A 12,548-nucleotide genomic window follows, 5' to 3' on the forward strand; every position below is an offset into this window, starting at 1 on the left:
CTTTTAGCCAAACACAACCACCAAACTTAGAGAAGATAAACAGGTAAAATAAATATAAATGACTTGATTAATTAGGATCATAATAAACCTATCCTTGCAAGGAAGGCCTATGGATACGTTAGTGTCCTTTGCATAATTAATGACTGTACAGATAGTTATAAAATTGGCGATCAAGCAAAAGGTGATGTTGCCCAAATGGGCTTCTCACTTTAGCGGAGTTACTTTGGATTCTGCACGTAGTATTTTAGGAAGGCCCTTTGGACTGTTCAGTCAGCAGGATCGAGCTTGATTCAATCCCAACTGCCAATTGATCAGCGGCCCACGTTGATATGCACTCTGTCTGACGGATACAGACCCTTTCTCACTATGATCGCTGGTCTCTGATGAACTTCCGGATTCTCCGAAAGTTACAGGTTCAGTAGGGTACCAGTGTCACACTTTGATGTTGTGTCAATGGTTCTTCCTCCCTCTCTGGTTGGATGTTCAAATCAATCTGGCGTGTTTTGAGAGGGGACGCAGATGTCGTTCTGTGATCAGATGCTTCGTCGACTACCATATCGACGCTCGACGTATCTACCTTCTGAGTGGCAACCTCATCGATCGGACCGGTTGGTGTAACATCCATACTCCCTGGTTGTGGTGACAAAAGTGGTGATGGCAGGATGGGTGACTTCTGCTTTGCTGGTGTCTCGGATGCCTTCTCCGACTGACGCTTTTCGCGCCTTAACTCGAGCGTTCTGAACCTGCGTTTCACAGTGAGGCAGACGTTGCATGTGCAGTGTGGCTTGTGCTTGGGGCCCTTGCCACTGGGAGGCTGGATACAGACAATGCAAGTGCAGCCAGGCTTATGCCGGGGATGTCTTGTTGTTGGTTGGGAAGATTTTTGGAGGCTTTTAGTGTAACCAAGAATAGCGAGGTTTGCAAGGGTATCAAGCCCGTCTGACACTTCGACGCTGTCTCTTTCTGCTTTCGCCTTCCCCTTTTTCAAAACACCTGTTGTTCACAGAAACAATTGGAATCAATAATTGCATTTGAAGTACTTGACTTGAGAAAAGAAACTGGAAAAGTCCAACAGCTAAGCCACAATCCTTTGTAATTGTAGTACATTAAGCTATCTTTAGAAAATGATAACGAATAAACATACCTAATTAGCAGAAAGTATTGAATACTGACAATCTTTGGAGATTATAGCCATAGTATGACTGAGGAAATAATATATATACCTGATTTACAGGAGACCATGTCTGCTATCTGCTCCAAACTCAATTCTTGAGCAGAAGAACAAGATGACCTGAACATATTGAAAGAACCAGTAACAAATAGTTGAATAGGATTGAGTAAATTGTTGACAAGACTATCACACTTTTGGTGAATCCGTGTATATACACAACTAACTAACAGGAGTTTAGTTGGAAAGAGTTGCAAACTTCTTTTTCCAATGACAAGTTTAGAAGCAATGGTTTATGTTTTAAGGTTGAACATAAGAATGCAACTTTCGTACAATAATAAACAAAAGCTGGAATGAATCATGATAGATTGATGCGTGTAAAAATCCTGCCAGGGACTATTCATGTGTTCTTAAGATGTACAATTCAAAGGCACAATTCCAGGGCATCTAGGGCGTTTCTATTAGTTTTCAGAGACCAAGACAGCAACTATTTTGGGTTGTCAGTTGGACATAATAACTTCTTTCATCTGGTCAGATCATCAACGTCAGTCAAAGTTTAGCATGAATCATTAAGATGGATATTTATATCAAAATGTTATAGGGTCAATTTCAAAATATATCTCAGCGTTAACCCCTTCACAAATTAATGTTCACCTTTTAGTTTAAAAAATTAATCATAATCAATTAAATCTTCAATAATGAATCGCATCCTGAGACGATAATTTTTTTCCAATGTATCATATTGCCACGCGATACTGAATTACAAATAATTGACCCATCTTGTTTATATCACTTAGCTATTTGAGGAACTCAATTAATTGACTGCACCGACCATACTTAGGTGTCATCTCATCACTTAATTGTAAATTGATGATATTAACAACAGAATCTAATTGTTAAGGATTTAAATAGGTAAATATAGATTTGTTTAAACTAACAGGCAAAGATAGACATGTAAAAAATGGTAAAAGTTGGAATAAAAATTGCACCTGACCCAATATTAGACAGTACGATCCTACACATGTTTATGATATTGCACAAAATCATGATGAACTTGCAAACAAGATCTGAAACAGAAAAATGCAAGTCCTAGTGATTTCCTGTATGAAAATACTCATTCTAGATTTTCTGATTCTAACAGAGCATTGACAACCATATACTTTAAATATTCATGATTCATTTGAGAATGCCAAAATTTAACTAAAAATGAAGGGACTTCAACAGTTCCAAAATATAAAGCTCCAAGTCACCTTTCAGGATCCCAAACATTTTCCAAGCAAGTCCACCTGAATAGAAGTAGTGCATCCACTGGCACTTTGCGCCACTTCAAACATTCTTCACATCGAACCCATTGGTGACTTTCACTGGACAATGTTACAAAGAATGAAAACAAAGCAACACTTGTAACAATATACATATTGGTGCATATTTGATAATACTAGCAAACATCATGAATTTACCTACAGAATTAATCAATCTATATATGGCAGGGTACAATGCAAATGAAGTGCATGAAAACTCAAAACAGGAACATGACCATATCAGGCACTTGGTAGTTCTAAATGCTCAGTTAAATATTATTTCATCCAAGAGTCCAATTTTTCCTATTGCAAGAACCTAACAGTTTACATCACATATTAAAGTACAGCTAAATGACTTAAAAACAGATAATAGTTGAAACTATGTAACGCACTTACAAACAATCTGGATGCATGATTTTTATGATGGCTAAAGTGATTCTGCTAAGTTAAAGGTACAGCTAACAATATTGCATATCCCAATTTATGCACAAGTACAGAAAGCTAAGGAGAACCATAATAGTCATCTATTTATGCATGAGTAGAAACTGAGTGACAAGGAGAACTACAAATTTTGTCGTCTAATTATGCAACTCATAGGAATCTAATTCTCACAAGCAAAGTTTACAATCTTGGTCTTGGTCCTGTCGCACCAGTCCATGTTATTACGTACCATGTACAGCTGTAGCACATCATACAACAGAGTATATGGATAACTATGAGATGGCTTGATCATTCTCACATTGGCATTCCAAAATCCAAATTACACGCTTTTATCTCCAACGACGTAGTGCATGTAAAGTATAAGAAAATTATGGATGAAAAATAAGGCAATACTCCACTTCCTCCATCAGCTAAGTGGAACAGTCAAGTCCCGGGGGCAGGGTGTCATGGTTAGACCCTCCAGTGAGAGATCAGGGATCTAAAGTTTGAGACTTAGCTGCGGCGTATTATTGAAAAATTTTCTCCTTGATGGATAACAGATCTGAGAATGTTAACTGTCAAGATAGACCTCCATGTGCACTTTCCTGCTTTACCCAGGTGGTCGATGGAAAACTTCCGTGGGACCGAACCGATCATTCTAGGTTCGACGTTACCTGACTTGGTTAATCATTTTTTTTTTTAAGTGGGACATTTAAGTATCCAACTTAAAATGCCAATACAGTATATTTGTCACTCTAGATTGCTTAAGAGAGCCTTTTATTACTTATTAAATTTTGTTTCTAGTGCAACTTTTTCCCACTATCCTTCATCTATTTTTGCAGAAAGTAATCCCGACTTCAAATGCCACTTTAGAACCACAACAGCAAACAGCCCAAGTGTCCCAGGTATTTGGGGTTGGAAATACGATCCATGCTCAAAGGTTTTGGCTGTCACAACTTTGTGCAATTTCCAACCTTTAGAAGATGACATTTCACCCTCCCAAAGTTTCCAATTATGTTCCTATTTGACATCCATATCTAACTCCATATAATTATTGAAAAAAATTTCTCCTTAATGGGTAGCGGACCTGAGAATACTGGCTGTCATGATGGACCTCCATGTGCACTTTCCCGATTTACTCTGGTAGCCGGTGGGAAACTTCTGTGGGGCTAGGTCGGTCATCCCAGGTTCGACATTATCTGACCTGGTTAATCATTTTTTTTTTCATGTAAGTATTGAAATCTCGTATCACTTGAAACAGGTGAGATATTCCATTGTTGTTATTGAGACTGAAACTGGCTCAAAACTGGGACCTTAGTCAGATGCAGTGGCACCACATCAGAGGGGGGCCTAGCATGGAGATTATTAAGGAGGAGCATCGAGGGAGGGAGCAAAGATAGAAAGCCATTTAAATTCTCACCAATAAACATCATAACCCTTGGTACACCACCTCTTCTTCCTTTTCTTCCTCCTCTGCTTCTTCTCCTCTTCTTCATCCAACTCTTCTGCTGCTCGTCCACCCTCTCACCTTATTTGATGTTGGATGGCACAACTTCTTACCCAAAAATGACACATCAATTGACATTGATACTATCTCTTTCTAGCCAACAATGGGAAATGCCATGAATGAGATTCTAATCCTTACTATCAAGTCAAAGAAATAATCAGTCACAAGGCATAAGTGCCATGTCAAGTTGTAATGTCATAAATACCTAATTATTGATAATTAATATTTTACATGTTCCAATACATATTTTATAATTAAAGTTATGTCATATAAAAAATTTGAATAACTAAATTTAAATTATTTTATGGGATATTGAATAAATACTTAGTCTTCATCTAACAATTAAAATTATTATTATTATAAATTTATGACACTGATTCACAATTATATTAAATTAGTCATCATTTTAATACGTACTACTTTCCAATAGTCAAAACTGTCATTCTTAGTTGTGATATAATCATCACAAAAAATAAAAGGTAGAATTAAAGATCACTCGACATAAATTGGTGGTGATAGTCATACGAAGAACTATCTTTGAGTAGATGATTGAATTTTTTTTAACAATCTCAGAGTTTTTTGTATATATTTGCTCACAGAATAAACCGCATTTATGACCTTTACATAAAAATGTTAATGATTTATTTACATAAAGATTAAAATATCATGTATATTCCTAACAATTTTTTACTTGGATATTTTTTTTTTTTTACAATTAGACTGGAGATAAAAACCATACCAAATGCATCAAAAGATATGTAAAAGCATGATGAAATATCAGGAAGATAGTCCAGAAAGAATACCCAGCTTGATCTGAGGTAAGGTATGTCTTCTTCCCTAGTACAGGTGCTTCCTGTAGTGTTGAGGAGAAAGAATTAATTGTTAAAGACAGATTCTTTGTTTGTCCTATTTATGCACAATAGTAAACAAGGCTACAATGGTAAAAGAAATGTTTGAGTTAGGTTTAACATGGCATCCAGTGACTTTCCATTTGTCATAATTATACTTGGAAATAAATATATGGAATCGCTGGGTTGATAATTTAGTGAAGGCAGAATATTACGAAAATTGGGTGCAGTTGCTTGGATTAAGTTTATTACAAGTAAATGCACTACAAGTCTACAACTCTACTACAACCATAACTACATGACTCACTACTGTTGCATGAAGAGACTCCACAATGCACAATAGCTTACTGACTTGCAGCCATTGCTGCAATGATCAAGCTTTTTTGAACTAGCAATTTAGAATTCAAATCGATCTCATAATTGGCATGGAGTGAATCATTGAATTGTCAGAAGGAAGACTAGATTGATTTAATTGTATGTGAGTGATTTCTTGCCGACTCCACCTAGTGGGATAAGACTGGTTGTTGTTGTTGTGAGTGATTTCTTGCTTGTTGAGGATCTAACAGACTAACAAGTTCAGATCTTTAATAATTCGTTAGCTTAATTTCACTGAATAGAATAATCTTAATTAGGAAAAGTAGTCATGTTCTAACAGAAGATCTTCTCTGCAGGAATTAAAGCAGTGCTACAGAAACGAAATTTCACAGATAAGAAAATGATTGGTTTAAGCAAAAAGAGATTCACTCAATGAGCAATCATTTTATGGCAACTGTGGAGATATGGTGTAAAAAGTGAATACTTAAATTGAATAATAAAACAAGAATCCTTAAATTGAATCTCTATCATTAAATCCCCACAAAACCTAATGGCATGATTTAAAGATTTTTGCTATAATAATCAAGTATGACATAAAATTGAAGCTATTTATTCACCTCATATTCCTCAAATTCATGGCCTTCGATAACAACAATACTAGGAGAAGAATTGGGAGCCGGGCGGAGCAACTTTTGAGCCTCTTCCCATGTCAGTTTCAATTCCATGGATTCCTCATTTTCAATACGTAGGCGGTAACTCTTAGAGCCAAGAGTTTTGGCTTTTCTTTTGCTAGGAACCTGCAATAACTTGGTGGTAGATCCATCCTTTTGTATAAGTGAGGTGATCTGATCTGCTGCATTGACCATTATGATAACTTTAGAGGTTTCAAAAGAAACATTTAGGGTTCCATATTGTTCTCTTATTACCTTCTGGTGGTGGTGAGATTTCGCTGCTAGATTTATGTGTTTCAGGATCCTGCAGGTTACAAAATCCAACTTTGAATCATGGTGCGAGTCAAAATCGCAGTTACAAATTTTAGCTTAGAAATCATGATGATGCAACACAAAATTAGGGAATGGCTATGAAATTGTAACACTATAATAAATTATATAACAGATGTTTAACATAAATTATGCAAAATTCATGAACAATACAACACCTTTATCAAAAGGTAACTTATCTTTACATGACTATATTAGCACAGACTAGTTGGATGCTTTATATTTGATAAAGCAAATGTGAATCAATCAAATTAGGAAAAGAAACCATGCAAAGGCATTAATAAAAGAAACTTGGTTCTTGGCAAAAAAAAAAAAGACCAACAATGTTTATGATCCCATAGGGTTAGTTACATGAATCAATTTCAGTAATATAATATGCAGGGCTATACTCTTCAGCGTAGGGCAGTCAAACTTTAATTTTGTTAATACATAAATGACCACTGACCAACAAAAAAACAAATTCAAATTGATGCATTGACAGTGCATTCAATTGGAAGGTTTAGAGGAGCATAGAAGCAAGTGGTGAGAAGTTTCTCTATCAGCACAATAACATGCTACATGATAAAGCAGGATTAATCCATCTCCAGAACAACAAAATTCTAGCCAAGCATATACATTTTTGAAATGCCTAACACTTGATCAACCAACCTGTTCAATAGAGCTGTTAGAAGCCTTTCTAAATCCCATGACCAACTTTCCTTCTGGATCTATCCTACTAAATGTAACTGCAGAAATACATTTAGCTTCAACACAAAAATAAAAATAAACACCATACAACTATGTTAAACTACACTTGTACATTGCATATATATTGCCTTCACAACTTTAATATGTCAAGCGTGAAACAATAATATAAAACTAAAAAACTAAAACCATCATGAGAAACATCTTCCATAAGATAATACATAAAGTAACTTTGATATCTCATCCCATGACGACAAGATGATGCAAGAGGATAATTAAACTAAAACTGGAAGAGATGGTATATAAAAGAGTTAAGATCAAATATGGCCGACTTAAAGAAATGTGTGTCAATGCATCCATTGATCTTGGGGAGGATTAATAAGGATTATCTGGAGAAACCATGGAAGCATTCAATAGCAATATCTTTGCCCAAGAGATCATCATCTAAATATATTAGAATAATACCTGTGTCACCTGCTTGCAGTTGCATTGCCTGAATGCAAGGTGTAACCCCCTCCAACACATACATCCTACTGTTGTTGTTAGGCCAAAATCGAAATTGGAATACCCAATCCTTTCCACTTGCATCCTGAACTTTTAAAGGAAGTCCTTCTGGCTGAGAAATCGCAGGGAAGTATGCCTGTGTTGAAAATATAGACAACAAGAAGACCAACTAAGAAACTAAACTAGTTCTCTAGATGAAAACTTCCGGTGGATCAAAAAGTTAACAAACAAGAATATGTTTATCTAAAGAGCTATTGCTATATGTATGAAGCAAATTTGATAAATATGAGGTAATATAGGTTAAGATGGAGTGAAGGGTAGAGAGATATTATTAGCAAAACCTTGCATAGATGACAAGATAGAATCCATGTCACCTTCTCCAATAGTTGGGTGTAAAATAATTTGTTTTTTCATTGTATAAAGCTAATAAAACTCAATCTCAGTAGCTATGTAATGTATTCCATTCAAAGTCAGACCAACAATGAGTTAATGAGTTAAATGGCATTCAAAAGTACAGAAAACCACAAATCCTTAAGAGCTGTGAAGTACAGTGTACAAAACAAAAAATATGTTGGATAAATAATTCAAGAATTCAGCTTAGCAATCCCTCGACAATAAATAAGTAGGAAATATGTGGACTCCATGGAGATCTAATTCCCTTGGTGCAGAACATATTATTTTATTGTAGTCAGGCATCATTGAACATTAAACTTTGTTGGACAAATTAGGCATTTTGTATGGACATTAAATTTTAGAAGTATAGAAAAGAGAATTATTATTTCATGAACTTAAGGTTTCTGAAATTTCTAATATTAATACTAAAAAAATGGAGTTACCTCTGCACATTTCTTTGGAAGCACCAGTCGTCCAATCCGCCCGGCATCGCTAGCGCTTAACATCTTTTCAAACAAGGGAGTGATGGAGGATTGTGGACTTGTAACAGTTAAGTAAAGACTTCAGTAACATTCAAGGGGTAGGGAATAACATCATAGATAAGTACATTAAGGTATGTGTGATAATGCCAAAACATACAAAATAGAAGGATACTCGCCAGATATTTGTTTCATCTCTTGATTTGTTATCCTAGGCCAATATCGAGGAAGCAATTGTGTCCGTGGATAGGTATCAACTCGAGTTCTTCCATTGCGCATTTGAACTTGCAATTCAGCTTCATTCATACGTTGAGGGTAAAACTGCTTTGATAATGGAGTAGTTACTTGTGCTGGTGGTTGGTTTGGTGAAAGATTCATTGGATCTTTGACTCCATTTGATGATGAAAAGGATGCTGGAAGACCAATAAGCAGAGACGAGTTTTCTTTTGAAACAGGTAATTGTTGCAACTTGATAGATGAATTTGGCTTTGCTTCAAAGTTAACTAAGGAACTGGTAGAACAAGGGTCTGCACTTACTGATTTCCTTATAGACATAGGATCATTTTCTCCTACAAGAAGTTTACCAAAATGCCAGCATTACCTACGTATAATATTTTCCATAACAAAGAAATGACTCCAAACCTGTATTCCCGTGAGTGTATTTATCTCGTGAGATGTTGTTAAGGTTGGTAGCAATTTTTCTCTCGGGCTCAAATTTCTTTTCATGTGCTGAAATAGAATGGCGTCCTCCAGGTGCCAACTTCTCAATGCTACTAGGTCTGTCAAATTCATATGATAGTCTTTGTTGCAAATCAGACTGCATTGTCATATTCCACATATGTGGAGCTTGACGCCACTGACCAGACAATGGAGTAGCAATTGATCTCCAGGTTTTAGCAGGTGAATCTCTCCTTTCAGGTACATGCTGTTGCATAAGCACAAGAGAAGATGATATTTGATTTGGTGCCTAGAAATTTATGAATAGGAATGAAGTCAAGAAGCAAAGTATTAAAAGTCTGATATATCTGAAAAGTTAATATTGGATATCTATATTTGTACTCATGGCATGGAATGAGATTAAATGCAACAAATAACTGTGTTAACAGATTAAAATTAATTCAGTAGAATACAGCTACCAAATGATTTAGTATGGAGACAATACAATAGAATTGCATGATTGCCATTCTGAGACCCCTAACTCTGTAGTCAATTAGACCATTTCTCCAAGTTTAATTGTTTGATTACAAAGTATAGTAGTAATATACAAGGATAAAATTTTTTATGTAAATTAAGGAACTTATCCTGATAGCATTCAGTTTTGAAATAAACAGACAGCAGCAATTATACCAGCACAATGTCTTTCTAGCTAATCCGATTATCTCTCATTTTATTTAGTGCTTCTATATCATACGTTGATAGAAAATTTTGGACCCACAAAGAATCCAAAAGACAAATTCTAGATAAAGACAAAATGTTTGAGTGATGTTGCAGCTCGAACAATAAATTATGCTGGAGTCAATAGAAGAAAGGAAGAATCAAAGATAAGTACTCCATGACAGTGATAAAAAGAGGCTTCTGCAGCGCACCATTGTAAGAGATTTCCTAGCGCATGCGATGCATTCAACTCCTCCAGCATCAAGAAAAACATAAGTCTGAGCTGACACGATACACCCACAATGCAGTCGCTGTAAACAGGACAACATGATAAGGTATACGACACAGATAGCCGCAAACGAAGATTTTGCCTTCAGCCACGGCCACAGGCCCACAAGTAACATGCTAATCTAAATAGTTAACAGAGATCTCTAACCTTGACGCACGTCTCACAGTTCCTCCAACCAGAATCATCGGCATGAAACGTCTCGCAGAAAGTCCCTTGCTCAAACGCGGATCTACAGTGGATAAAATCGGGATTTAAATATAAGAATGACACAATTGATTGGAGAGAAAATTCGAACAAGAAAATAATAATAATAAATTACATACATTTCGCGTATCGTAAGCATAAGATGACATCTGTTAACATTTCTACCGTAATTATTAAACATAAAAATTTACCTCAAACATGTCGCAATAATAGAACTCCATTTTTGGGTAACAAATAGAACACCCAATTTAGAAAGCACGTCATCGTAAAATAATAAATGAACAGATATACGAAAAGTAGATGGAAAGAAACAACCGACGCTCCGCGGTGGCTCACTGGAAAACCAAATCTGAGCACAGAAAAACTCGAATCGTGAATGACCCAATACGTTTTTAAACAATATAAACAGAGTAAACGGTTTATGAATAAAGGGACAGTAACATGAAGTAGTAGAGTGGACGAGATATAGAGGCTGTACGAGCAGCGGTCGCAAAGCTCGGCGATCTCTCCAGAGCGAAGGCGCCATCCCCTCCTCCGAGGCGGCTGATGGTCCGATACGGACTCCTTACAGTGTGTGTTGAAGCAGATCTTGACCGCTGGCGCCGCTACAGACGCCGAAGAAGGCGAAGACATGTAAACGAGAAAAATGGAGGAAGCGGCCGGATTAGAAGCCGAAACCCTACGCTCGAGCTCGCAATCCGGAGAAGCAGTTGCTTGAGTCGGACGCCATGAGAGCTGGAAGCGGGGAGGAGAGCTGCGAGGGGATTGGGCGACTTCGATCGAAGGAGAGCCGCGCGAGCTGCAAGGGAAGAGGCGAATGAATTGGAGTGCGTGCGAGCGAGCGAGAGTAGAAGAATGTAACGGGGCGATCGCAGGCCGTTAAGAAAAACTAGTTGACGAACGCGATTCTCTGGGTCCGGCGCACGCAAAGCTACCCGAAAAGATACCCTAGAGGCCGCGGCAAAAGGACGAGTGTGTGTGGTTGTTAGGTGGAATCATTCATGCAACAATCTATTTACGTTTGGTAAAACGGCACGCGCTGCATGAGAAATATTTTTATTATTATTTTTGTTTCTTTTACATTTGTATTCATATAAAAAAATATGAATATATGAATATTTGTTGAAAGTCATTACAAACTAGTCTAATATTTTGCTTCGTATTTGAAGGAAAAAAACAGCTATGTTTTCCATATTATATAAAAGTCTAATATCAACCAAAGCTATTATAATATATTTAAAATTACTAAATGATTACATTTAATAATATTTAGATATTATTTAAATAGTAACAAGATATATATATATATATATATATATATATATATATATATATGATGTAATGCTAAAATATTCAAAGAAATAATTAAAGAAACAAAATTTAAATTATAGGTGAATCAAAAGATCATCTATCTATTGTAAAAAATAATTATATTATAATTATAATAAATTATTTTTTATTTCGTTAAATAAAATTAACTCTATTCCTATTTAAAAGATTTTTATTGTTGTATTGTTGTTAACTATTTTTAATTTAAACATTTGTCAAATTACTTAAATATTAAATACCAACTATTTCAACTAGGTAAAAATTATAGAGTAATTGTAATAAAATATTAGAGTAAAAGTGATATGGCTCGTCTCAAGTAGTTTAGTATCACCAACTTCATGACAAAATATAAGTAAATCATGATTAATATTTTATCCCATCATAATGACTATGGTGGAAGTCATACACCTATTGAGAGAAGTATTTTATACTCTTTGAAAATTAACTTCAAAATTATTGGAGCAAACAATCACGCATATATCAACCTCACTAATTCATGAGGACGGTCAGTGGAATAGCCAAAATTTTCAACCAGAGGGGGTCAATTCAATAAATTAAAAAAATTAATACAACACAAAAAAATTACCCCCGATTCTAGTTGAAATCATGATCCGTTGATCTTCAAAACTTATCTATGACTTAAAGTCAAAGAATCACTAATGATCTCACTTACTCATGATATTTAGCATTCTCCATTCCAATTTAACCATCCTAACTAGTCATAATAAAATA

The 12,548-nt window shown here is 35.7% G+C and overlaps 1 protein-coding gene across 2 annotated transcripts; it reads right to left on the minus strand.

Moving 5' to 3' along the window:
• Nucleotides 1-44: 44 nt before the first annotated feature.
• Nucleotides 45-11,345, minus strand: LOC122035921 (B3 domain-containing protein Os07g0563300-like). Of its 2 annotated transcripts, none has more exons than XM_042595081.1 (15): nt 10,929-11,345; nt 10,679-10,836; nt 10,431-10,512; nt 10,207-10,305; nt 9,263-9,587; nt 8,796-9,189; nt 8,585-8,681; nt 7,710-7,884; nt 7,209-7,285; nt 6,486-6,534; nt 6,177-6,409; nt 5,200-5,249; nt 2,419-2,532; nt 1,224-1,291; nt 45-993 (listed from the first exon to the last, which is right to left on the minus strand). In XM_042595081.1, the coding sequence occupies exons 1-15, from the start codon at nt 11,118-11,120 to the stop codon at nt 416-418; spliced, it is 2,691 nt and encodes an 896-aa protein (XP_042451015.1). In that variant the 5' UTR covers nt 11,121-11,345; the 3' UTR covers nt 45-415. The 2 variants fall into 2 exon arrangements, with proteins under 2 accessions (XP_042451015.1, XP_042451014.1); XM_042595080.1 differs by having other exon boundaries at nt 6,177-6,412.
• Nucleotides 11,346-12,548: the final 1,203 nt, after the last annotated feature.

This window comes from Zingiber officinale, unplaced genomic scaffold (genome assembly GCF_018446385.1).
Source record: "Zingiber officinale cultivar Zhangliang unplaced genomic scaffold, Zo_v1.1 ctg126, whole genome shotgun sequence".
Taxonomy (NCBI): Eukaryota; Viridiplantae; Streptophyta; class Magnoliopsida; order Zingiberales; family Zingiberaceae; genus Zingiber; species Zingiber officinale.